The sequence below is a fragment of the Crocuta crocuta genome, unplaced genomic scaffold, assembly GCF_008692635.1.
Source record: "Crocuta crocuta isolate KB4526 unplaced genomic scaffold, BGI_CrCroc_1.0 scaffold133, whole genome shotgun sequence".
In the NCBI taxonomy this organism is placed as follows: domain Eukaryota; kingdom Metazoa; phylum Chordata; class Mammalia; order Carnivora; family Hyaenidae; genus Crocuta; species Crocuta crocuta.
In genome coordinates, this window is record NW_027529438.1 from 5,944,653 (window position 1) to 5,971,057 (window position 26,405).

At 40.3% G+C, this 26,405-nt stretch overlaps 3 protein-coding genes across 3 annotated transcripts; all 3 read left to right on the top strand.

The window, feature by feature from the left end:
* Window positions 1-13,281: 13,281 nt before the first annotated feature.
* Window positions 13,282-14,232, top strand: LOC144228225 (olfactory receptor 6K3-like). The gene has a single exon (XM_077760030.1). The coding sequence runs from the start codon at window positions 13,282-13,284 to the stop codon at window positions 14,230-14,232; it is 951 nt and encodes a 316-aa protein (XP_077616156.1).
* Window positions 14,233-17,924: 3,692 nt separating this feature from the next.
* On the top strand, window positions 17,925-18,874 carry LOC144228194 (olfactory receptor 6K3-like). The gene is given in 3 exon segments (XM_077760001.1): window positions 17,925-18,341; window positions 18,343-18,720; window positions 18,722-18,874. Coding segments are annotated over 3 exon segments (948 nt in total).
* A 1,702-nt stretch (window positions 18,875-20,576) lies between these two features.
* LOC144228226 (olfactory receptor 6K3-like) lies at window positions 20,577-25,975 on the top strand. Its single transcript, XM_077760031.1, has 3 exons — window positions 20,577-20,603; window positions 23,311-23,403; window positions 25,085-25,975. The coding sequence occupies exons 1-3, from the start codon at window positions 20,577-20,579 to the stop codon at window positions 25,973-25,975; spliced, it is 1,011 nt and encodes a 336-aa protein (XP_077616157.1).
* The last annotated feature ends 430 nt before the right edge of the window (window positions 25,976-26,405 follow it).

The following is a 26,405-nucleotide window of genomic DNA, read 5'->3' on the forward strand; positions in this document are numbered from 1 at the left end:
AATATCTTTTTTTAAATGTTTATTTTCAAGAGAGAGACAGAGAGAGCACATAAGCAGTGGGTGGGGAATGGAGAGAGAGAGGGAGAGGGAGACCCAGAATATGAAACAGGCTCCAGGCTCTGAGCTGTCAACACACAGGGCTCAAACCTATGAACTTCAAGATCATTACCTGAGCCAAAATGGGACGCTTAACCTGCTGAGCCACCAAAGCCCTCCTAATCCTAAATTTTTTAAAATGTTACCATACTGTGATAAACATGGTGAGATTTCAATTTTAAATAGCAAGCGTAATATTTTGAGTTTTATTAACTATAAATGTTACCTCAACCAAGTTGATTTTAAAGAAGTATAAATTACTTGCTTTGTTGCAAATTTAGAATTAGAATTAGAAGTTAGATTGGTATTCTAATAGTCAAACTGTCTTAAATAATGCAAATACACAAAATATTAAAAATATAGAATTTTCGGGGCGCCTGGGTGGCTTAGTCGGTTAAGCGTCCGACTTTCGCTTAGGTCATGATCTCGCGGTTCGTGGGTTCGAGCCCCGCGTCGGGCTCTGTGCTGACTGCCAGCTCGGAGCCTGGAGCCTATTTCAGAGTCTGTGTCTCCCTCTCTCTCTGACCCTCCCCTGCTCATGCTCTCTCTCTCTCTCCTAGAAATAAATAAAAATATATTTAAAAAAAAATATAGAATTTTCTTAGGCCAAAATAGAAATAATAGGTTTTGAATCTATTACCTATTTCTACAGTTGGCTCTAAAATCTTTCTGGGTTTAAAAGATGCTAACCCACTACAGAAATGATTATGCGACTCATTTCTTTATTCCTGCAGCAAATATTTACTGAGGCTACTATGCCAAGAACTGTTTCAGGTANAAATAAAAATATATTTAAAAAAAATATAGAATTTTCTTAGGCCAAAATAGAAACAATAGGTTTTGAATCTATTACCTATTTCTACAGTTGGCTCTAAAATCTTTCTGGGTTTAAAAGATGCTAACCCACTACAGAAATGATTATGCGACTCATTTCTTTATTCCTGCAGCAAATATTTACTGAGGCTACTATGCCAAGAACTGTTTCAGGTACTCAGGATACAGTTGAGAACCATTTCCTGCCTTGATATAGCTAACACTGTGGTGAGGGGAGATGTTTTTGAAAGTACATATTAATAGTAAGCCAGAAAATTGACAAATTATATGAACCTGTGTTCTGTGGGAAAAAGAAAAGAAAATGTTGAGGATAAGAAGGTCTGGTATGGATAAGGAGGTTGTAATTTTAAGTAGAGTGGTCATATTGGACCTCATTTAGTAGGTCACACTTGGACGAGTATTTGAATAAGAAGTTAGTTGTATGGGTATGTGAAGAGAGAATAACCCAGGCAGCAGGTAAACCTGGTGAGAGAGCCCCAAGGTGGGTAAGCACTGGCATCTTCAAGGACTCAAGGAAGCCACTGTAGTTGGAATGGAGTAGAGGTGGAGGTAGACCACTGCAGGGTGAGTGCGGGGAAATAAAAGAGAGAGAGCCTCTAGGGCCTCGAAGGCTATTGTAAGAATTTATAGTTTCCTAATTTACTCTGAGAATGGGGCTATTGAGAATTTGGAACATAGGAGAGTTATTTTCTGATTCTGAATAAAAAAAAAATATAATTGCTTCTTGTTGAGAAGACAATGAAGGGAGGTATGGAGGAAGCCGGAGTCCTCGGGAGGCTATTGCAACAATCTTTTGAGAGATGATGGTGGCTTAGGTCAAGATGGTAGCAATGGAGGTGAAGAAATGTGGCTGACTTCTAGATGTATTTGACAACAGAGCTAACAGAGTTTTCTGATGGGTTGAAAATGAAGTGGGAGGGGTGCCTGGGTGGCTCAGTCGGTTAAGTGTCTGACTTCAGCTCAAGTCATGATCTCACAGTTGGTGATTTTGAACCCTGCATCGGACTCTATGCTGACAGCTCAGAACCTGGAGCCTGCTTCAGATTCTGTGTCTCCTTCTTTTTCTGCCCCTCCCCCACTTGTGGTCTGTCTCTCTCTCAAAAAAGAAAGAAAGAAAGAAAGAAAGAAAGAAAGAAAGAAAGAAAGAAAGAAAGAAAGAAAGAAAAGAAAAGAAAAGAAGAGAAAAGAAAAGAAAAGAAAATGAAGTGGGAAAGAGAAGAGTCAAGCATGACCACCTGGGATGGCAGAGTTGCCACTAACTGAGATGAGAAGTTTATGTTGAGAGGAGAGAAATCAGAAGTTTAGTTTAAGCATAAGTGGACTGTTAGACTTTTACTAAAAATACCTAGCAGACAGATTTATGAGCTAGACGCTTGGGAGTGAAGGCCAGGATGAAGACATATGTGGCAATCATCAGCACATATCATGTATCTAATGCCATGAGACTGAAGGAAACCACCCAGGGTATGAGTTTTGGAGCACTCCACTGATACAGATTTGGGGAAAATATGGACAATCAGAAAATGTGACTCAGAAGAGTAACCAATAAGATAGAAGAAAAACTAAGTGCCCCAAAAGCCAAATGAACAAAATAAAAGAGGAAGAAGTGATTGACTTTGACAAATCCTACAACAGTCAAGTAAGATGAAGACTGAAGGTTGACCATGGACTTAGCCACGTGGAGGCCACTCTTGAACTCTGTGGGAGAAGCATGAATGAAATGTTGCAAGGAAAAGCCTGACTTGAGTAATGCTATAGAAAAGAATCAAAGAGAAACTGGAAATTTCAAGTACAGACAATTCTTTCATGAATTTAACTGATGATAAAAGCAGAGAAATGAGGTATTAAGAAGCAAGTGGGATCACTGAAATACTTTAACTGTGATTCACAGTAAAGAATATATTTGAATATATTCACAATATAGGGTCCATATACATACATATTCATTTCCGTATGTGTAACAAAATCATTTTATAAAACAGCACTTACACTTAACTCCGTGCAGTGCTTCTTGTTGTTCGTATTTTTTCTCCTTATTCTATTTCATTAACGTTGGAACTGATTTCACCACCATTAATGGGTTGCAACCCTTAGTATGAAAACAAGAACTTTTACTTAAGGATTCTTTGATTCTAATTACATTTATTTCTGTGTTTTTGTTTGTTTTAATTTTATTTAGTTAACATAAAGTGCAATACTGGTTTCAGGAGTAGAATTGAGTGATTCATCCCTTACATACAACTCCCAGTGCTCATCACAAGTGCCCTCCTTAATGCCTATCACCCTCTTAGCCCATACCCCCCACTTCCTCCATCAGCCCTCAGTTTGTTCCCTATCCTTGAGTCTCTTGTGGTATGCTTCCTTCTCTTCTCTTCCCCCACCTTCCCACATGTTCATCTGTTTTGTTTCTTAAATTCCACATATTAATGAAATCATATGGTATTTTGTTTTTCTCTGATTTACTTATTTCACTTAGCATAATACACTCTAGCTCCATCCACATCATTGCAAATGGCAAGATTTTATTCTTTCTGATGGCTGAGTAATATTTCATTTTATATATACCACATCTTTATTCATTCATCAGTGGATGGATATTTGCACTGTCTCCATAATTTGGCTATTGTTGATAATGTTGCTGTATGCATTGGTGTGCATGTGCCCCTTCAAATCTGTAATTTTGTATCCTTTGGGTAAATACCTAATAGTGCAGTTGCTTGATTAGGGTAGTTCTATTTTCAGGTTTTTGAGGAACCTCCATACTGTTCTCTAGAGTGGCTGCACCAGTTTAAATTCCCACCAGCAGTGCAAGAGGGTTCCTCTTTCTCTGCATATTCATCAACACCTGCAAAGCACATTTAATCTATACATTTAATACAATACCTATTAAAAGACCACCAGCATATCAGAGAGCTAGAACAATCCTAAAATTTACATACAACCACAAAATACCCATAATATCCAAAACAATCCTGAAAAGGAAATCAAAACTGGAGAAATCATGATTCCAGAGTTCATGGTATATTACAAAGCTGTAGTCATCAAGACAGTATTGTATTGGCAAAAAACAGACACATAGATCAATGGAACAGAGTGGAAAACCAAGAAATGGACCCACAACTATATGGTCAACTGATCTTTGACAAAGCAAGAAAGAGTATCCAGTGAAAAAAAGACAGTCTCTTCAACAAATGGTGCTGGGAAAACTGGACAGCAACATGCAAAAGAATCGAACTGGACCACTTTCTTACACCATACACAAAAAATAAATTCAAAGACCTAAACGTGACACAGGAAACCATCAAAATCTGAAAGGAGAACACAGGTAACTCTAATTACCTTTGGATACATATTTTAACAGGTTGTTTCTATTTTTACCTTTGTATTTACCTATAGTTTCTAATTTATTTATAATAGACTATTGCATTTTATTAAAAACCAAGTTTTACCTTTAAAGGTGATAGTTTAAATGTGATAAAGAAAACATACACTCTCCAACAGTACTGATGAGTTGTCAAAATGACAATCTTTTCTAGAGCGATTTAACAAAATGTGTCCAAAGAATTAATGAACATGGATATCTATTTAGAAGTAGGACCAGAGAAGTCTTCTTTGATGAAGGAGCATTTAAGTTGACCTTGAAAACTGAGAAAGAATCAGCCAGGAAATTGTGTAAGGGAAATCATTTGTGCAAATGCCTTGAGGTGCTAAACAGCTGAATGCGCTATAAGAACCAAACACAGATATATGCAAATGGGACACAGTAAGAGTCATGAAATGAAGGCTAGAGGCAAAATATTCAGAACCTTGGAGGCCATGTTGTGAGATATTGGAATTTATCCCAATTGCCAAGTGGGGACACTGGAAAGATTTAAGTAAGCAATTACATTCTTTTTTTTTTTTGAAAAGTCAGGTGATTTTATTTTTTTATTTTTTAAAATTGTTTATTTATTTATTTTTAAATAGTTTATTGTCAAGTTGATTTCCATATAACACCCAGTGCTCATCCCCACAAGTGCCCTCCTCCATGCCCATCACCTCCCTTCCCCTCCCCCCCATACCCATCAGTCCTCAGTTTGTTCTCAACATTCAAACAATTACATTTTTAGAATCACATTTCTATTGTTGTATTGATAGTTGATCAGCGTGGAGTCAAATACTGACAGAAAGGGTGGTTTAAGAGACCATATCAATTGCTTTTCACTACAGAAAGAAAACATCCCCAAAATTAGTGACTTAAGACAGAAACTATTTGTCTCTTAAATTATAGGTTGACAATTTGGCCTGGAATCTAATAGGTGGTTCTTCTTGTCCTGGTTCACTCATGTATCCAGGGTCAGCAGCTGGCCAGAAACACTGGGCTGAACCTGGCTGGCATTAGCTAAGACAATCGTACTCTCTTCCCTGTGTTCCTTCACCTTCCACAGGCTAGTCTGTGTTGTTCACACAGCAGCTGGTATGGGTGTTGAGATAGAACATAAGTATGTAGGACTTCTTGAGGATGAGGCTCAGAACTAGCCCCCGACGTTCTTCCTTGCATTTGGTGACTAAATCACATCACAAGACGGACTCCTAGGAGGGAAAGAGACTCCACCTCTTGGTGCGAAAATCAAGGTGCAAATCACCTTATAAGGGGTATGAACACAGGGAAGAGTTAGGATTGGGCCATTTGCTTTGCAATGTGGAGTATTGATGTTCTCACATTGTGTTGAGATCTTCATTGGAACCACTGGAACTAATCACATATATGGGCTCAAAAGGGGGGGCATGGCCTATATTTAGAACTGGTGGTAAAAGAATATCTTCAGCAAAGTAAACAAACCTTTCTTGACATTGCCTATCACATAGTCAACAATGTTATTGCCATGGAAATTGAGTGTCCGGGAAACTAAACAGAACTTGAAAAATGCTACTACTCTTTTAGAGAGTAAAGAGGAAAAAAATCCTTAATCCAGTTGAAAGCCATTCTTCATTAAAATGTGGAGTCAGGAGTGACATCACCAAGATGATGACATAGGTGGTCCCTGGCTTCACTCCTCACTGTAAAAACAAATGAAAACTATTCAAAAAATAAGGCGCCACTGAGAGAACCCTAGAACTCAGGGGTAGGTCTGAAGCAGGCCTGTACCACAGAGACCACGACAGACTGAGGCTCTAGAAGGGCAAGAGAAGTGGCTACAAATTGACCCATCATCCTTCCTGAAGGCCAGCATTCAGAGAAGTTTCTCTTAGCTGTGGGTTCCTCCAGTGGGAAAAGAAAACTGGGACGGGGTAGCACACAACCAGCAAAAGAAGCCATCAACAAAGTGAAACGACAACCTATAGAATGAGAAAAAAAATTGGAAACCGTATGGCTGATAGGGTGTTAATATCCAAAATATATAAATAATTCATGCAACTAAAAAGCAAAAAACTCAACCCAATTAAAACATGGGTAAAGGACCTGAGCAGATATTTCTCCAGAGAAGATAAATGGAAGGGTAACGGGTACATGAAAAGGGGCTTGACATCACTAGTCATTAGGAAAATGCGAGTCAAAACCACAATGAGATATCACCTCAGACCTGTTAGAATGATCATCTTCAAAAAAAGACAGGAGATAGTAAGTGTTGATGAGGATGTGGAGGAAAGGGAACCCTCGTGCACTGTAGCACCGTGGGTGGGACTGTACATTGGTGCAGCCACTGTGGAAAACAATATGGAGGGTCCTCAAAAAATTAAAAATGCAACTGCCATTTGTTCCAGCAATTCCACTTCTGAGAATGTATCCAGAGAACATGACAACACTAACTCGAATCATAGCAGCATTATTTACAATAGCCAAGACATGGAAACAACTTACGTGTCCATCAGTGGATTCATGGATAAAGAAAATGTGACATATATCGCATATAAATATATACATTTTCTATATATCTATGTCTACATCTATATTGGTAGACAGATAATTAGATAGATGATGATAGATAGATAGATAGATGATAGATAGTGGAATATTACTTATGAAAAAGAGGAAATCCTACCATATGCCACACAGGAATGTACCTTAACGACATGATGCTAAGTGATACAAGCCAAACAGAGAAAGACAAGTACTATATAACCTTACTTATATGTGGAATAAAAAAAAAAACTCCTAGAAAGAGATCACACTCTGCTAGAGGGGGAGGGGTGGGGAAGGGCAACTGAAGAAGGTGTTCTTTAGAAGGCACAACCTTCCAGTTATGACACAGATAAGCCCTAGGCATGTAACGCACAACATGATGGCTAGAGCTAACACTGCTTTACAGTATACAGAAAAGTTAAGAGAGGAAATTCTAAGATTTCTCATCACAAGGAGAAATTTCCCCCCTTTTTTTCTTCTTTTCGTTGCATTGTATCTACATGGTAAGATAGGTGTTAGCTGGACCTACCGTGTATTCATTTCACAACAGATATAAATCAAACCATGATGCCCTACGCCTGAAACTTATACACCGATGAATGTCAATTTTTCTCAATAAAACTGGAAAAAATAATATGTATGTATATAATCTATTAATTCGGAGTCAATCTATCAAAGGACGCTCATATTTTAAAAGGACTCTCGGAGTTCCTCTCATTAAGGAGAACTAATGAGGAAAGACGAGAGAAGGAGGTCCCATTAATTAATCTGTGGGGAAATGGGATTGATGTTTTTATCTAGTTATTGAGGGAAAACTCCAGTAGAGAAATCTTCCCAAGAGGATTTTAGAAAGGCACAATAGTCCACCTGATGAACTGAAGGGACTTGGGCTGCATAAAACCAGGAAAGAACCCCTTTCATATCTGCCAGAGGTAAGAAAAAAAGGTATGTGGGTCCTAGGTGTAGGCTTGTCCTGCGTCAAGGAGAAAGTGAATTGCCTACTGGGTAGAAAAAAAGGACACTTAGCTTGTGCTCCTTATGTTGACTTAAATAACAAAATCTGGGGACATATTTGAGATTGCGTGAATGGCCGAATACAATTGGGCTCAAACAGGAGGGGATACACTTATAGGATTAAAAATTAGTGCTGATGGGGGTGCCAGTGTGTTTCAGTCAGTTAAGCATCAGACTGTTGAATTTCACTCAGTTCTTGATCTCATGGTTTGTGAGTTCAAGCCCCAAATTGGTCTCTGCACTGTCAGTGTGGAGCCTGATAGGGACTTTCTCTCTCCCTCTCTCTCTGCCTCTCCCCCCTGCCCCTCCCCTGCTTACGTTTGCCCCCCCACCTCTCTCTCAAAAAAAAACAAAACAAAAAACAAAAAACCAATTAGTGATGATGTTATATTTTGTCTGGGGCATGATGGATGAATAAAACTTTTCCCCCAGTCATGATATTGTTCCTCTATTTGTACATCCTCAGATTTTATCAAAATTAATTCCCATCGAGGAGTCTCTGCTCCCAGTCAGATGATTATAAACCAATGGGATCATGAATAAAGAGTTCAGACATAGCTGAGGAACCTATTCCTGAACATCTTATTTCAGGGGATTCAAACTGAACACAGTCTGTACCCCCCAACCCCTGACTAATTTTTTACACTCTTCTTCCTTTCCCATGGTGGGATTGGGTCAGCTCATTTTGTCTCCTTCCAGCTTCCAACAGTTAAACTTTGAATTGGCACATTAATTTCTGTCGAGTAGAACATTGATTTTGCTAAAACATAAGGACCCAGATTCTATTAAAAAGATTATCATCACTCACTTAGGAGAAATAAATAGAGGCACCAGAAGCACAGTGAGACGGTAACTTGTCTGCTCGGAAGGTCCAAAATATCTCAGTTCTAAAAGAGTAGTTGAAGTCATGTTTGTACTGATTTGCAACTGGAGATAGGTATGAACCTTCTTTGCTCCTTCCTTGAATCTCTACACGTGTGCCAGGGGTGCAGCTGAGCCAAGAGAGCAGCAGATGGAAACGCTGAGCCCAGATGAAAGTAACCGCAAAGCTTTTGATCACTTATCGTGTAAGTCATTTACTGTGACAGCATGAGCCCAAGGTTGAAAACAAAGAAAGCGCTTCCCGCCAGCCCATTTCTTAGCAGTGAAACTGAGCACTGATCCGGGGTCAGGTGCAGCTGAGCAGGCCTGAGGGTCATTTCTGTGGTGCGGGAATCCCTGAACAAAAGGCTCCAGCAGTTTTAGGGCCCCTGAGATGGAGGGGGATACAGGGTGGACTGAGTCAGAGTGGGGGGTGGGGAGCAAGTGACTCTACTTCTCTCCCTGGTCCTCTGGAGAGGCATCAGCGGAGGTTCCTGAAGAGGACCTTGGCCCAAGGCTACAGATAGAGACGTCGGAGTACGGGTGCAGGGCTGAAAGGAAACACACAAAGGGCATGATGGGGGACAGGAGCCATAGCCCTTTGCTGCAACCCTCTTAGTCTGTGGTCCACAGGTCAGGACCAAGTCCAGTGCCGATGGGGCGGCGTGACCTGGGAGGCCAGCCTGGGAAAGCGTATGTAATCGCCTGCAGTCAGGGCTGGAACTCATACAGGTTTTCCGCCAGATGCCAGACTCCTCAGTGCACTTGTATTTTTGAGGCGGAGCGTAGAGTAGGAGAGATTTGTTCCCTTTTTCTTTTATTTCTATGCCTTGGACTCTAAAGTCCTTTATTTGAAGCTTTTGCATAACTTTTATCTTTTCTCTTTCTCAAGCAAAGCTGATTGCATCTGCTTGGGTCTTGGTCCAGCCTAGCCTTTCTGGGAGTTTCAGTTCAGCCCTGCTCATTCATCCTTTCTGGAAGGCCTTTCTCCAAGCCCCTCCATTCACCCCTGCTAAGCTTCACAGAGTCCAGAAGGCCGAGTAGGGCAAGTCTGTTCCAACGGACTTCCCCAGACCCATACCGCTCTCCTCTATCTGTCGTTGGGTTTGGCAGGAGTGATGAGTCACAGTTACTACCAATGGTTTCCCCACAGATGTGGGTCATGGCAACTGTCCATCCACCCGGGACTGAGATTTCTTAGGCAAAAAGTACTTTCTTTTAAACTCTTCTGGTCTCTGCCTATTGGCCAGTCCCAAGGCTGCTTCTACATTTTCAGGTATTCATTAGAGGAACACCCCTACTTCTCAGTATCAGTTTCTGTCTTAGTTCATCCAGGCTGCCATGACAGAAGGGTCACAGACTGGAAGGCTTAAACAATGCAGCACCTCTGTGGCCTGGGGAACTGAGGCCCAGGTCAGGAAGATTTGGTGTCTGATTTGTAGATGACTGCTCCTCTCTGAACCTTAACATGGCAGGTGACAGAGAGGAGCTATTTTCTCGAGACTCTCAGAAGGGTACTAATGCCTCTTGTGTTCATGACCTCTTCTAATTCTTATTACCTCCCCAAGGCCCCCTCTCCTAACCCCATCACATTGGTGATGTGAATCTGAAGGGCAGGGAGCAAAACCATTCATTCCAGAACAGTCATATCAATGGAATCATCCAATGTGTAGCCTTTGACTTCTCTCCCTTAACACAATGCATTTGAGATGAAACCACATGTGTGTATGTCATTCATTTTCCTGGCTGAATAGTAGGTCATTATACAGATGTACCAAGTTTGTTTATCCATTCACCAGTTGGAGGCCATTTGGGTTGTTTATGGTTTTATAAATAAAGCCACTATACATATTTGTTTGTGGGTTTTAGTGTGATCATAGACTTTCTTTGGGGTAAATACTTAGGAGTGGGGCTGCTGGATGATATGTTGAGTGCATGTTTGAATTTACAAGAAACTGCTAAACTCTTTTCCACAGTGGCTACACCATTCTGTGTTCCCGCCAGCACTACAGGAGAGAACTAGTTGTTCCACATCCTCTCCAGTGCTTGGAATTGCCAGCTGTTTTGTTAAAAAAGAAAGGTAATTGTTCTTAGAAATGTGTAAGCCTGATGTAGCTCATTGTGGTTTTAAGAGAGTTTTGAATTTTCACGTTTTCTGGAAATGTTTTTAGGCAGATACATGTCTCACACATATTTTCTCCCACAATGGCTTTTTTTTTTTCATTCTTAGGGGCAATCAATTTTGACAAGGTTCAGTTTATCGGTTTATTCTTATACATATTGAGCTTTTGATGTTCCAGCATATATACTTTTGTTGCACCAAATGTCATAAAGATGTTCTCTTCTATTTTCTGGATGATAGTTTATGGCTTTTTGTTTTACATTGGGATTTATGATCCATGTTGTGTTCGTTCTTGTGTATGATGCAAGATTTTATTAGCACACATGTGTCCAGTTTGCCCAGTGCCATTTGCCAAAAATACTTTATTTTCTTTACTGAATTGCTTGACCATATATGTGAGTATTTCTTTTTGTACTGTACTTAGTTCCATTGATCTTTGTGTCTATTTTCTTGACAATACTACACTGTCTTGTGTGGAAATGTACACTAGCAGTTCTGAGTCCTCCAGTTTGTTCTCTTTCATCAAGACGTTTTTCTTTGTCCCTTGCTTTTTCATTCATATTTCAGAATTAGCTTCTTAATATCTATTTTAAAAAACCCACCTGGAATTTGAGATTGCATTGAATGAAAATATATATTATACATACATCATTGTATGTATATATACATTATATATATGCATTTTCTATAAATAGAAAAGTTAATGACAATTAATTTCTTTAGAACTTTTATAATACTCTTAATTTATGAAAATGTGAGAGATTTGCATGTATAAGAATAATAAACATTTATGAATTCTCTGTGCCACTTTGTTTACTAGAAGCAGCCAAAGTGATATTTGTCAGAGTTAGTCTGTATAAAGCAGTTCTTAAAAGAACATTTTCAAGATATATATTTAGTTTTGTAATAAGATCTCTGAAAAATCTCAGAATGAGCCAAATATTTTTCATTGGCTCTATGTTTCAAATGCCTCATTTTAATTTGGAATTTCAAATGGTATTCTTTAATAAAGTTGTAAGCTTAACATTGATTCTGCATACAAGTAAATTTTCAAGTAGTATTAACTCAGAGGAAATATTCTGCCATCTTTCTAGGAAATATTGGCATAGAGCATGATCAAGTGTCCTAACTTCATTTACTATTTTTTATGAGAAAAAAAGAGAGAGAGAGAGAGAGCAGCAGAGAGGGGCAGAGAGAGAAAGAGAGAGAATCTTAAGCAGGCTCCATGCTAAGCACAGAGCCTAAATCTGGGCTTGATCTCACGAGACTGGGTTCATGACCCATGCTGAAATCAAGAGTCAGATGCTCAACTGACTGAGCCACCCATGCATCCCATGAGGAGTTCATTTTTAAACGGCTCTACATGATATCAAAAGAGAACTTATCTTTCAAATTCCTTTGTGTTCTCAACATTTCTCTTTGACTCATTTTCAGTTCAGGTGTCTGAATTGCTGGGAAATAGTACGAATTGCATTTGAAGAGATTTCTTGCACTACTTTTAGAGGTCTCTTCATACTTCATGCAATTTCAAGGGACACAAATTGTGCTGGGATGTCACATTTTGGCTTTCACCTTCTCATTCCTTGATGGTCTTTGTCAGACTATAAATAGTCTGTGCAGGGAGATGTAGCTAGCTCAGCAAAGCTCTCTGCTTCTTTTTAATATCTCTGGTGGACTGATATATAGAAGTGTGATTGAAAGATTTCAAGAACCAGGTTCTCAAGAGAGAACTCCCTGTTCACACCCTGGGCCTTCTTTGTTCTTCCAGAACATTCTAGAGCTCCGTTTCTGGAATTTCCCTTACCTCTGTGCTAGCCAGTTTTCACTAGCTTTATCTCTTCCACTGCTGGGAATAGTTTCCTACCATAGCTTCACTTTGAAATATTTGCCTAAAAAGCTCACCCTTATCTTTAACTTCGCTCAGAACTCCTCTGTGGTCTGATAAAGGAATTGAATACTGAAAATTGGGGATTTTCCAGAAAATGCAGAATGCAACTTTACAATAACTATGTAGAGAGGAAAATAACTAAGAGTTTTGATTGTCTACTGTATAGCCAAGAAACATTAGAGAATTTATCTGGTATGTGATTCAAAATGATTTGGGGAATTCTTATAAAAAAAGATTATTAGTAGGACCCCTAATATCTTACTTTGTTTTAGTTAGTGTAGCTTATAAAGATGACATTATGCAATCTTATTTATTCTTCTTTGTCTCCTTCATTGGAAGATAAGCTCCATGAAAATGGAGTGTTTTCTTCACTACTGAATTCAACAAGCCTACAGTTGTGCTTGGCACATAGTAGATACTAAATGGATATGTTTAATTAATACAAGAATGATAGGGATAAATCACCACTTAAAGCATTTCTTCCCTTGAAATGCTTACATGAACCAAGATATCTAACTCTTTATATTTCATCTAGGGAGTGAGCTGTGTCTTTCTACCCAGACGCTTAAGGCTGTTAAGACCATGGTAAGAAATAACCGAACTTCTACAGTGACAGAGTTTCTCTTCTCTGGATTCCCCCAGTTTGAAGATGGTAGCCTTCTCTTCTTCATTCCTTTGTTCATCATCTACATATTCATTGTGATTGGAAATCTCATTGTATTTTTTGCAGTCAGGATGGACACCCATCTCCACAACCCCATGTACAATTTCATCAGCATCTTCTCCTTCCTGGAGATCTGGTACACCACTGCCACCATCCCCAAGATGCTCTCCAACCTCATCAGTGAGAAGAAGACCATCTCCATTACTGGCTGCCTCCTGCAGATGTATTTCTTCCATTCCCTGGGAAACGCAGAGGGAATTTTGTTGACCACCATGGCCATTGACAGGTATGTTGCCATCTGCAACCCTCTCCGCTACGTGACCATTATGACCCCCCAGCTGTGCACTCAGCTCTCTGCAGGCTCCTGCGTCTTTGGCTTTCTTGTGTTGCTCCCAGAGATTGTGTGGATTTCCACACTGCCCTTCTGTGGGCCCAACCAAATCCATCAGATATTCTGTGACTTTGAACCTGTACTGCGCTTGGCTTGTACAGACACGTCCATGATTCTGGTTGAGGACGTGATCCATGCTGTGGCCATCATCTTCTCTGTCCTGATTATCACTCTCTCTTACGTCAGAATCATCACTGTGATTCTGAGGATCCCTTCTGTTGAAGGCCGCCAGAAGGCCTTTTCTACCTGTGCATCTCATCTTGGTGTCTTTCTGATGTTCTATGGCAGTGTGTCCCTCATGTACCTGCGTTTCTCCGCCACTTTCCCACCAACATTGGACACAGTCATTGCACTGATGTTTGCCGTTCTTGCTCCCTTTTTCAACCCTATCATCTATAGCTTGAGAAACAAAGATATGAAGATTGCGATTAAGAAACTTCTCTGCCTTCAGAAGGGGTTTAATGCATCCGCAAGTTGATGCTAGCTCATAGGCACCTCTTTCTTTGGATGTTACTCTAACATATTAAACCACAAGATTAACATATAACATATTCATTGTCACACTGATATTTTCTTTGTATTCCATTTCTTCCCATGTTTATTTTATTTATGCATGTTTAATGTATCACGGCCTACCTGTTCAGAGTTGTGTAGATGGATAGCTAATAGAGAAGAAATATGATGTTTAAGCCATTAAAATATATCTTGTAAACATTAATCTTATTGTTATTATGTAAGTATTATTCTTATTATTCCATAAGCATTAGTAACAAATACAGATTATAAAATATAGTGGTTAAGAACATAAGGTCTATAGAAAGAGGTTCATATTTTACTGTACTACATACAAGCTTTGTGACCTTAAATAAGAAGCAATTCTGAGAGGTTTTGGGTACATCTATTATCTTCACTGTGGGGCTTATATATGATGGTTGCATACATTCATATTCATCACATTGTACACATTAGGTATGTTCTTTGTATACAAAGAATACCTCAATAAAGCCGTTAAAAATAAAATAGAATATTTTGTGCTATAGTAAATGATTAGATGTTACAATATTTCCAATTAATGTCTTTCCAGATCTTCTCATGTGATTTTTTTCTTTAATTTGAGTGTAGTTGATACATAATGTTACATTAGTCCCAGCTGTACAACATAGTGGTTCAATACCTCTAAACCTTACATCGTGCTCCCCACGACTGTAGTCACCATCTGTCATCATACAGTGCTATCTTCCCTAGGCTGGACCTTGTATTCCAATGACTTATTATTATTTTGGAATTTGAAGAAGTATATTATAAGTAGTTAGACAAGAAAATTAGGTCCCTATGTCACAGGAAGGAATGTTAGACAAAACTCAAGAGAGAAAGAAAGCACATATTCCCATCCAAAATTTGACCCATATTTCCAAAGGGGATTACATGGTAAAAGCAACTAGATGAAGAAGAAGAAGAGGAAGGAGAAGAAGAAGAGGAAAGAGGAGAAGAAGAAGAAGAAGAAGAAGAAGAAGAAGAAGAAGAAGGAGTAGGAGGAGGAAGAGGAGGAGAGGAAGAAGAAGCAGCAGCAGCAGCAGCAGCTGGAGGAGGAGGAGGAGGCGAAGAAGAAGAGGGAGTAGGAGGAGAAAGAGATGAAGAGGAGGAAGAAGAAGGAGGAGGAAAAGGAAAACAACAACAACTTTGAGTTTTCAAGAGAGCAGTGGATTGAGCACGTGGAGTACAGAATAATCCTGTGAAAAATGGTGAGACACTGACGGTCACTAGAGAGGTCAGCAGGGCCCATGTGGATTGTTTAGGGTGAGAGAGATTCACACGCATTTGCGGCGTGAGAAAAAAAATGACATTGCCCCCTCACTTCAATATTGGCACAAAATCCCAATGACGTGTCTGTTATGAAATCGTCTTATTTTCTATTAAATATTTTTTCAAGTTTTTTTTCAAGTATGTTTCCTTCAAGACTTTATTTATTTATTAAAAAAATTTTTTTAGATTGCTGGCAAGATGGCGGAGAAGTAAGGAGCTCCGTACTTGCACTCGCGCCCATACATCACACAGAAAAGATCTGAAGCCATTGGAAACCTTACAAAACCTGANTTTTAGGTTACTGCCCTGAAGGAAGAGCCCAGTCTAAAGAAAGAAAGAAGAACAGGGCGCCTGAGTGGCTCAGTTGATTAAGCGTCCAACTCTTGGTTTGGGCTCAGGTCATGATCTCAAGGTCATGAGATTGAGCCCTGAGTTGGGCTCGGCGCTGACAGTGTGAACCCTGCTCAGGATTCTATCTCTCTCCATCTCTGTCTCTCTGTCTCTCTCTCTTACCCCCTCCCCAGTCACTCTTGTGTATTCTCTCTCTCAAAATAAATAAATCAACATTTAAAAAAATAAAGAAGGTAAAGCAAGTAGTTGATGATGAAACATGATTTCTACAATCCAGAAATGCCAGTGTAATAGTGCCCAATATTCAGAAGTGTTCACTGTATTCCTGACACTACTCTAAGCATTGAAAGTATGTTTACACATGTTGGTGGAGGCAGTCACGTGTCTGTGGGTTCAAGCGCTTCACCAAGAGATACGGTGCACAGGTTTACTTTCTGACTTCAGGTGAGAATCCCTTGGAAAAGTGTTTAACCTGCCTGTGCCTAAGTGCTCTCTGTAAAATGGAGACGATCTTACCTCATTAGAGCATCTCGAGGATTTGGTAAAAAATATAGCTTATGCTTGGGGTGGTGCTTGCCACAGTGACTGACTCGATACCCCAGCACACTATGCAATGCTGTCCTTGTTATTGTAGTGTTTAGTCATTCTCAAACCCTTGCATGTTAGTATTAATATTTTCTCCATCTTACAAATGAGAAATTAAAGGCATGGAAGGGCTAAGTAACTTGAGATAAGCCAGGGGGGTTGTAAGCGGTGGAGAGCATCTGTTTCTAATATTCAGACTTTTGACCAGTATTTATCTATTGCTTTTGCTTCAGGAGAGAGGGCATGTCAAGGAACAGTGGCTACCCTGCAGACAGAGGCCGAGATACAGGTGGGAGCCTATGGTGATCCCACAAAGCAGTGTGCACGAGAGGACTGTAGGGTAGCAGCATTTGGGACACCTGGAGGAGATGCTGGGCCAAGTTCAATTCAAGTGTGTGAGTTTTGAGCTTACGAAGGAAAGTTGGCTGGAGAACGATATCTACAAGTCGCAGTAGTTGAGATCTTGTAAGTGGACAAGATCGCCACAGGAGCAGATAGAATAATCGAGAGCCATTGGGTGAGCAAAGAGAATGGAGAGCAGAGAGCCTGACAGAAATGAGCACTTGGGGAAGAATTTAAGAGAAGCAGGCACGTTAATAGTAGAGAGAAGAGGAGAAATAAGAGTAGGGATGATAGAATAAATAAAAATACGTGGAACAAAAGAAAAAGCCCAAGCCAGAACCACCTCTGAGAGCCGCTGGGAATAGGTAATGTAACTTCCATTATGTTTATTTTTATTCATGCCTCTTATTTNGATGCGGGGCTCGAACCCACAAACCGCGAGATCATGACCTAAGTGAAAGTCAGATGCTTAACCAACTAAGCCACCCAGGTGCCCCCTTTTTTTTTCATGCCTCTTATTTCTAAAATACATTATTATAATATAGACATATATTTTGAATTATTAGACAATGATATAGGATGTGTATGTNTGCAAATAGTTGTATTACAGGTTAAGCTAAACATAATTGCACCATTAAAAACAGTTGGAGGGGCGCCTTGGGTGGCTCCATCGGTTAAGCATCTGACTCTTGGTTTCCTTCCATTCAGGTCAAGATCTCATGGTTTCATGAGTTTGAGCCCTGCATCAGGCTCTGCCCTGACAGCACAGAGCCTGCTTGAGATTCTCCTTCTCTCTGCCCCCCCCCGCTCCCACTCTCTCTGTCTTTCTCAAAAATAAATAATAAATAAAAAACTTAAAAAACATTTGGAGACAGCTGTTTCTGTGATTGTGCCTCTGAAGGAGGTGAGAAAAAAATGTCAAATACTAGTCAACATGCACAAGAGTGTGAAATTAGGAAAAACCAAAACCTTCAAGTTATTTCTTGTTATTCATTCAAGTTGTTTAGTTGTACACCATTCTTTCTTCTCCGCCTCCTTGTGAGCTGGTGTGTGCCCTTTCCTTCATTCATAGGGAGATCCGCTGGGCATATGGAGAGTGGAAACCTGTCAGCAGTGACTGAATTTATCTTCACTGGCTTCCCGCAGCTCCAGGATGGTGGCCTCCTGTACTTCTTCCCCTTACTTTTCATCTACACTTTTATTGTCATTGGGAATCTATTGATCTTCTTCGCTGTCCGGCTGGACACCCGTCTCCACAACCCCATGTACAATTTCATCAGCATCTTCTCCTTGCTGGAGATCTGGTACACCACTGCCACCATTCCCAAGATGCTCTCCAACCTCATCAGTGAGAAGAAAATCATCTCCATTACTGGCTGCCTCCTGCAGATATACTTCTTCCATTCCCTGGGAAACACAGAGGGAATATTGCTCATCACCATGGCCATTGACAGGTACGTTGCCATCTGCAACCCTCTCCATTACCAGTTGATCATGACCCCCCTAGCTGTGCGCTCAGCTCTCTGCAGGCTCCTGCATCTTTGGCTTCCTCATCCTGCTTCCTGAGATTGTAATGATTTCCACACTGCCTTTCTGTGGCCCCAACCAAATCCATCAGATCTTCTGTGACTTAGTCCCTGTCCTGAGCCTGGCCTGTACAGACACGTCCATGATTCTGGTTGAAGATGTGATCCATGCTGTGGCCATCATCATTACCGTCCTAATCATTGCCCTGTCCTATATCAGAATTGTCACTGTGATCTTGAGGATCCCCTCTGCTGAAGGCCAGCAAAAGGCCTTTTCTACCTGTGCAGGCCATCTTGCTGTGTTCCTGATTTTCTTTGGCAGTGTGTCCCTTATGTACTTGCGATTCAATGCCACCTACCCCCCCAGTCCTGGACACAGCAATTGCACTGATGTTTACTGTCCTTGCCCCATTCTTCAATCCCATCATCTATAGTCTGAGAAACAAGGACACGAAGAATGCGATCAGAAAACTCTTCCATCTTCGGAAAACGTTGAACACGTTTGGAGGTTAATTCTGAGCCACACTTCTCCCACTATCTTATTATTTCTCTAACAGATTAAAACAGGGAAACTACTCTATACATGGTTCTTTGTCACACTGAACTTTCTGTCTGTTCTCTTCTTTATTTTCCCTGATATCTAGGATAACACATTAATATTCTAGGGCATAGCTATTAATACTGATGTATATATGGTCAAGAACTTTATTATGGGGTTGATTTGCTTGCTTTTGTCTGACCAGTTGTCATTAAAGGAAAACTCACTCATTGTTTCAGAAGCTGGTCATGTGCTTCAGGGACTAGATCTTTTATTTTTTTAATGTTTATTTAATTTTGAGAGATAGACAAAGCACAAGCAGAGGAGGGGCAGAAAGAAAGGGAGACACCATCTGAAGCAAGCTCCAGGCTCTGAGCTGTCAGCACAGAGCCTGACGTGGGGCTCGAACTCACAGACCGTGAGATCATGACCTGAGCTGAAATTGGAAGCTTAACCGACTGAGCCACCCAAGTGCCTCATTCAGAGAATAGATCTTGGAAAACTTTTCTATTTCATTGCAAATCATGGATTACCTGATTAGATATTTTTGGGAAGCAGATTTTTTTTAAGTTTTTGAAATTAATTTATTTAGAGAGAGAGAGAGAGAAAGAGAGAAAAAGCATAAGCAGGGGAGAGGCAGAGAGAGAGAGAGAGTATCCCAAGCAGGCTCCACACTGCCAGCACAGAGCCTGACATGGGGCTCAAACTCACAAACCATGAGATCATGACCTGAGCTGAAACCAAGAGTCAGACGCTTAACTCAATGAGCCACCCAGGGGCTCTGGGAAGCAGGTATCTTAAATAATAATAATAATAATAATAATAATAATAATACTTAAGGAAGTGAAGTGAAGGAAGAATATTTTTATTTTTAGCTAAGTAATTAACTCTTCGTTAGAATAATAAGCATATACATTTAGTAAGACTAAATGATTCCTGTTGCCAGACGTGTTTCCAAGAAAACTACCATGTAGGATACTGTTTATGCCTACACACTTCAGTGCACAGATACACACAGATAGGAATGTTAGTTATTGCTTGCCTTCCTGGGGCTAAGCATCTTCACTTTCTTTAAGACAAAAGTTTTCTTTGCATCTATGGAAATGGCAGTTTTAAATAACATGATTCATTTGATTTTTTAACCAAACAGCTCTAAGAAACTTCCCTGTCTTTGCCATATCCGGTGCAAATTGCCTTAAGTTTCTATCATAATTGACACATTTATCTTTATAAAACACATGCACAAAAATTTTGGTGTGAAAAAAGCAATTTTATCCTACGTGCATAAATCTTCTTCTTCGATAGTCCAATAAAATGACCCAAACCAGGTGTATAATAGTTTCTTTAGAGACCCAAAGCCCCAAAGGCACACAAAACACTAAACAACTGCTCAGCTTACATCACATGCGTCCTTCCAGGGGAAAAAAAAACCCAAAGCAACAAAACTGTAAGTCATGAAAAACAAGGAAAGGTGAATTCAATAGACAAAATGTAAATAACCTCTTAAAGTCATAGTATATATGAAACAAAATTTAAGGGAATTTAATACAGGCAAAAGAAGTCCCTATCTGGGAAATATTTTGCAGTCATCTTTTTTTTTTTTTTTTGATAAAAGTATAGGAAGTTCCACACAGAGGTTGGATTTTGATAGATATGCACTGGGACGGGGGCTCGTCGATGGGTATCTGCAACATCTCTGTTCAAGTGGGGACTTTAGCTGTTTATCCCTTGGGACTCCTTTGGCAGAAGGCACACTAAGTGAACTTGGGACATCTTTGCTTCAGAAGTCTGAGTTTAGGATTCCACAACCAACAGAGAAAAGATGCATGTTAGTGACTGCAGGTACTAGACTTGCTCTATACCAATATTTGCCATAAGAATAGAGTTTGATTCCTACCAAGGAAACCAGTTAAATTAAAGGGCCGCTGCTAAAAGCACCAGGAAGTGGAGAGGAGGCTTCGGATGCAGTTGCATACAAACTTAAGTCCTCCACAGCCTCCGAAACTGAACCCAGTGATTTTGAACATGGGCCAAATTAATCATAAATAACAAACACAAACAAAAGAAGATAAGGAAACAAGAAATTATCTAACAAAACCTGTGCTTGACGAATGATTATACTTCATGGCTTCACTATAGCCTTGCCAGAAAATTTTATTCCTGTTCCGTGGGCAGCCAGGATTCAAATGGTCAGGTTAGCATTCCTAAGTTTGGAGGAATAGGTGTTGGAAAGAGAAATGCACCAGGAAGGCAGCAGAAGCCACAGGAGTAGAGGGCGTATGTCCCATCCAAGCTGCGCTCCCACATATGAACACTTGCTCTTATCAATTAAGTATTATATAACTTTCCATACTGAAGGAAAACAAATCAAAAGGTTTAAAAATGATCCTGCCAATCTAAAAGTGTACTTATTTCTCCAAGTGTCCCAAAGGGTTTGCCTTAGCCCAACTCTTTATACTTTTCTTGTGATACATTTGAAAAAAGAGCAGGGCGAAGAAATTTTTTCTTGTTTCGGAAAGCAACAAACTTACTGGAATCAGAGAATACAGACTGTGCAATATGTCTCTCCACATTGCTGCTATGGTGCCCATTTGCTAACTGGACATTCACTTGGGTTACAGTACGACAATGCTTTATGATTCAAGTCCACGGTAAAGGCTATTCTGTTAGGTTAAAAATGGGGGCACCATTGTCATTCAACTTTTTCAATTTCTAGATTTCCTAACACCTGGATAAGGGCAAATACAGACTAAACATTTCTTTTCTCTTTTTTTTAAAAGCTTTATTTATTTATTCTGAGAGAGAGAGAGAGAGGAGAGGTGGAGAGCATGAGTAGGGGAGGATCAGAGAGAGGTAGAGAGAGAGAGAGAGAGAGAGAGAGAGAGAATCCCAAGCAGGCTCTGTGCTGTCAGCACAGAGTCCGACACAGGGCGCAAACTCACGAACTATGAGATCATGACCTAAGACAAAACCAAGAGTCAGACACTTAACCAACTGAGCCACTCAGGTGCCCCAACATTTCGTTTCCTTAAAGCAAATTAAGTCACTCTCCTTTCTTGCTAATTTATGCGTTTTCTCATAGAAAAAATTTTATGTCCAGAAAAAGTGAGCAGATGAACCAAAGATTATATCTGAAAAGTAAACTTGCCAAGTGTTGCTGATACTAAAAACAGGTTGGTTTTCACGGAGGAAAAATAGACAATCTAGATGAAATTGCGTATTCAAAGCAGCATATAAAATACCTCTTAGCAATAAGTTTCTGTAATAGTACTACACTCAAGAGAAACATGAAGGAAAAAAATCTGATAATTTTCAGTGGTTAAAAATAAATATATCTTACATAATTGTCATTAATATGAATTTATTTTTATAAAGTATTCCAAGTCACCAAATTTCATTAATAGAGATGAGAAGTCCTTCTTCCTAACCTTGTGCATTCTTGAGCCATGCTGCATAACCACATTCACATGAAAGATGTGACCCCATTGCTTTGCTACCATATCAAGAAATTTCTAAGATATTTTCTATAAGAATCGTGAATAGAAAACAAGTTAATATACATGTTGTTGTATTTTACAGTGCTTGAAACACCCTTAATGAAGTGGTACACAACACCGGTCTTTCATATATTTGTAGGGAAAAAATAGGAAATTTAAAGAATTCATCAGAATCAATAGGAATATTTTGAAGGAGAGCCTTCAAATTATTGTTGGAAGAAAAAAGTGTGTGTTTTTTTCCCATCGTCTTCTTTAGGACTACCTCATTTTTCCAATGACATGTTTTCCCAGAAATTGTTCTCTTTTTTCTTCACTAATATATCCACAAAACTTGACATGCCAGTAAATCACCTTCAACACTGTTCTTCTTTTTTTAAAATTTTTTGAGGTTTTTATTTATTTTTGAGAGAGAGAGAGAGAGAGAGCAAGCATGAGCAGGAGAGGGGCAGAGAGAGAGGGAGACACAGAATCCAAAGCAGGCTCCAGGCTCTGAGCTGTCAGCACAGAGCTCAATGCAGGGCTTGAACTCATGAACCATATCATGGTCTGAGCTGAAGTTGGACACTTAACCAACTCAGCCACTCAGGCGCCCCAACACTGTTCTATTTCTTGTATGTTTTTGTGAGGGTAGAGTTCTGTCAAAGCTGTTCTTTGTATGGAACCTCCAGATTCCATACCAAGATGGAGACTGACTGGTTAAATCATAACTGTGACAAGAAAATGGTGGAAACTATGGTCACCAGGAACTGTGAGTCTTCTTTGGAACACTGATTTCACTTTGACCTGAAGGTCTAATGAGAAGACATTGCAGAGGGGTCTGATAATTGACCCCATGAGGGAATAGATTGCTTTCTACTTATTACCGAGGGATAAAACCTCAGTGGAGCTCATTTTCCCTTTAGTGTCTTTTGTAGGATGGCTATAATGACACTTTCAGAGGCAGTGAAAGAACATTCGGTAATGCCGAGACCCGGGGAAAAGGAAGAGCCCTCCTGTATTTGGCAGAGGTGAGTTTAGGGTCACTTGAGGGCTGGGGAGAAAGGATCCATTTCCTACGCTTAGGATGAAACACATTATAAAGACTCAGTGAAGATCTGGGGAGGCTTGAATTTGGTCATTGGACTTGGGCTTCTGAGAAAGTTCCACCTTTGGAGCTCCAGGCTCTGCATATTTCCAATCAGAAATTACATCCAGTTATTCAGACCGTGTGATAATCCAAGAAATGAATGTTCATCCTCTCCTTTCTACCTGCCTTGTTTCTGGATTTTTCTGGCTTTAATGATATTTGCAAGTCAGAGCCAAACCTAGTCATTATGAAAGAAGCTACTTTCAAGTGCTTGATACATACTAGGGGTCTTGAAAGACAGAACACTCATCCTGCCCCAATGGAAGCTCACAATCTAGTGAAGTAAAAAAAAAAAATAACAAGAATTACACTGAACCATAGTCCAGTTAATGGCAGGGGCTGTGTGGAAGACACAGAGATGAGAATAAACCCAGAGTGTATGTGTACGTGTGTGCGTGTGTATGTGAATGTGGGGAAGGGCACGAGAGCACTTCTGACAGGAGGCAAGGGCTGAGCTGAAACCCAAAGGAAGCCCAGAAGCATCCTGGTGAAGAAGAGTGAGTCTGAATGCCTTCTAAAAAGAGTGGTGACATTCACAAGGCAGTGGTCATGGGGAATTGGAAGTAGATCCTAAAAACTCCCTACGTGCAGCAGGAGGGAGTGACAGGTGGGGATGCTGGGGGTGCAGGTCTGAAGTCTGGGAAACACACCTGTGGTGGAGACAGAACCTTGATGACTATGTATTATTCATCCACAGACAGTGAGGACGGACTGACTTTAGGGGCCACAGCAAGAACTTGACATACAGGGCCATGTGCAGAATGGGTAAAGAAGATGGGTCCCTAACACACATAAGGAAACAATGATCTAACAAACGCCAGAGAAGAAGCTTCCACATAGGAACAGGGCAAACCTGGAGTGGGGTTTCATGAGAGCCAAGGGAGAAAAATCTTCAAGTAGTAATAATCAGGAGTTTCTGGTGCAAAAGTGTACTCATCATACAATAACTGAAACGTTTACATTGTTTTGCAATTATCATGTCACTGACACATAGGACAAAATGTCCTCTGTAAGTGGGAGAACAGAAAGAATCCATGCAGCAAATGGTTGAAGAGTGAACAAGATCTGAATGAGATCTTGTTAATATTACTCTTCCAGAAAGTTGATCTAGGAAAGAAACGATAACAGATATTGATCACGAATGCCAGGGACTTTGATACATTAATTCATTTAATACAACTAATATGTTTTCACCGACAGAAGAAGATGCTGAATCTCAGAGAGATTGTGTGACTTGTCCATTATCACCCAACTAATAGGCAGCAGGATGAGAATTCGGGCTCAATATGTTTGATTTGGACCCATGCTATTAATCACTATGCTATCCTGTCTCCCATATAAGGATTACAGACACAGACAACCCACTGGTTATTTTGAACCTGGGAGATGTCAAAACACAAAAACACCAAGGAACCAAAATCATACTTATGTTTACACTGCATTGATTTCCTTCTCTGTTAGTTGGGTATAACCTCTCCTTCATTCACAGGAAGCTCTTCTGGGGATATGGAGAGAGGAATCTATCAGCTGTGACTGAATTTATCTTCACTGGCTTCCCGCAGCTCCAGGATGGTGGCCTCCTGTACTTCTTCCCCTTGCTTTTCATCTACACCTTTATTGTCATTGGGAACCTAATGATCTTCTTTGCTGTCCGGCTGGACACCCGTCTCCACAACCCCATGTACAATTTCATCAGCATCTTCTCCTTGCTGGAGATCTGGTACACCACTGCCACCATTCCCAAGATGCTCTCCAACCTCATCAGCAGCCAAAAGACGATCTCTTTTACTGGCTGCCTCTTGCAGATGTACTTCTTCCATTCCCTGGGAAACACTGAAGGAACCTTGCTGACCGTCATGGCCATTGACAGGTATGTCGCCATCTGCAACCCACTCCACTACCTGACCATCATGACACCCCGACTATGTGCTCAGCTTTCTGCAGGCTCTTGTATCTTTGGTTTCCTCATCCTTCTACCTGAGATCGTGTGGATTTCTACTCTACCTTTCTGTGGTCCCAACCAAATCCATCAGATCTTCTGTGATTTCACACCATTATTAAAATTAGCCTGTACAGATGCGTCTGTGATCCTAGTGCAAGATGTGATTCATGCTTTGGCCATTCTGATAACAAGTCTGATTATTTCCCTTTCATACATCAGAATTGTGGTTGTTATTCTGGGAATCCCTTCAGCAGAGGGTCGTAAAAAAGCCTTCTCCACTTGCATTGCCCACATTGCCGTTTTCCTGCTGTTTTTCGGCAGTGTGGCCATCATGTATCTCAGATTCTCTGCCACTTTTACGCCGTTCTGGGACACGGCCATTGCTCTAGCATTCTCTGTCCTTTCTCCCCTTTTCAATCCCATGATATACAGCCTCAGGAATAAGGATATGAAAGATGCTATTAAGAAGCTCCTTTGCCCTCAAAAGGTATTTCATGTACGTGGTAGCTAACTTAAGAAGCAATCACCTAGACAGATGGGACTTCTTCACAAAATATCAACCCCACAAATGTTAGAACTTAAAATAATGACATAATTAGTCCAAATTTCTTCTCCATGAGTTGGTGAGAAGACTGACGGAGAAAGTCCTGTGAGGACCTACAGAAATGGAAAAATACCATTTCCTTTTCTGTATCTCTCATGTAGTGCCTTTGATTTTAATTTGGTCTTTTACTTCAAGATGATTCATTGTATAAATATTAACAATATTCCTGGGTATCGCCTGTCTTGGTATCTAATGTCTTTCCAAAGCTCCCAGTGACTACATGGGGTCCATGTAGCTCACTCTCCATGACACTGAGATGACTGGTCCAAGGTCTCTCTGGGAGTTATTGGACATTAAGCAGGAGCAAGAGTTTCCGGCACCCAGACCATAGATGTGA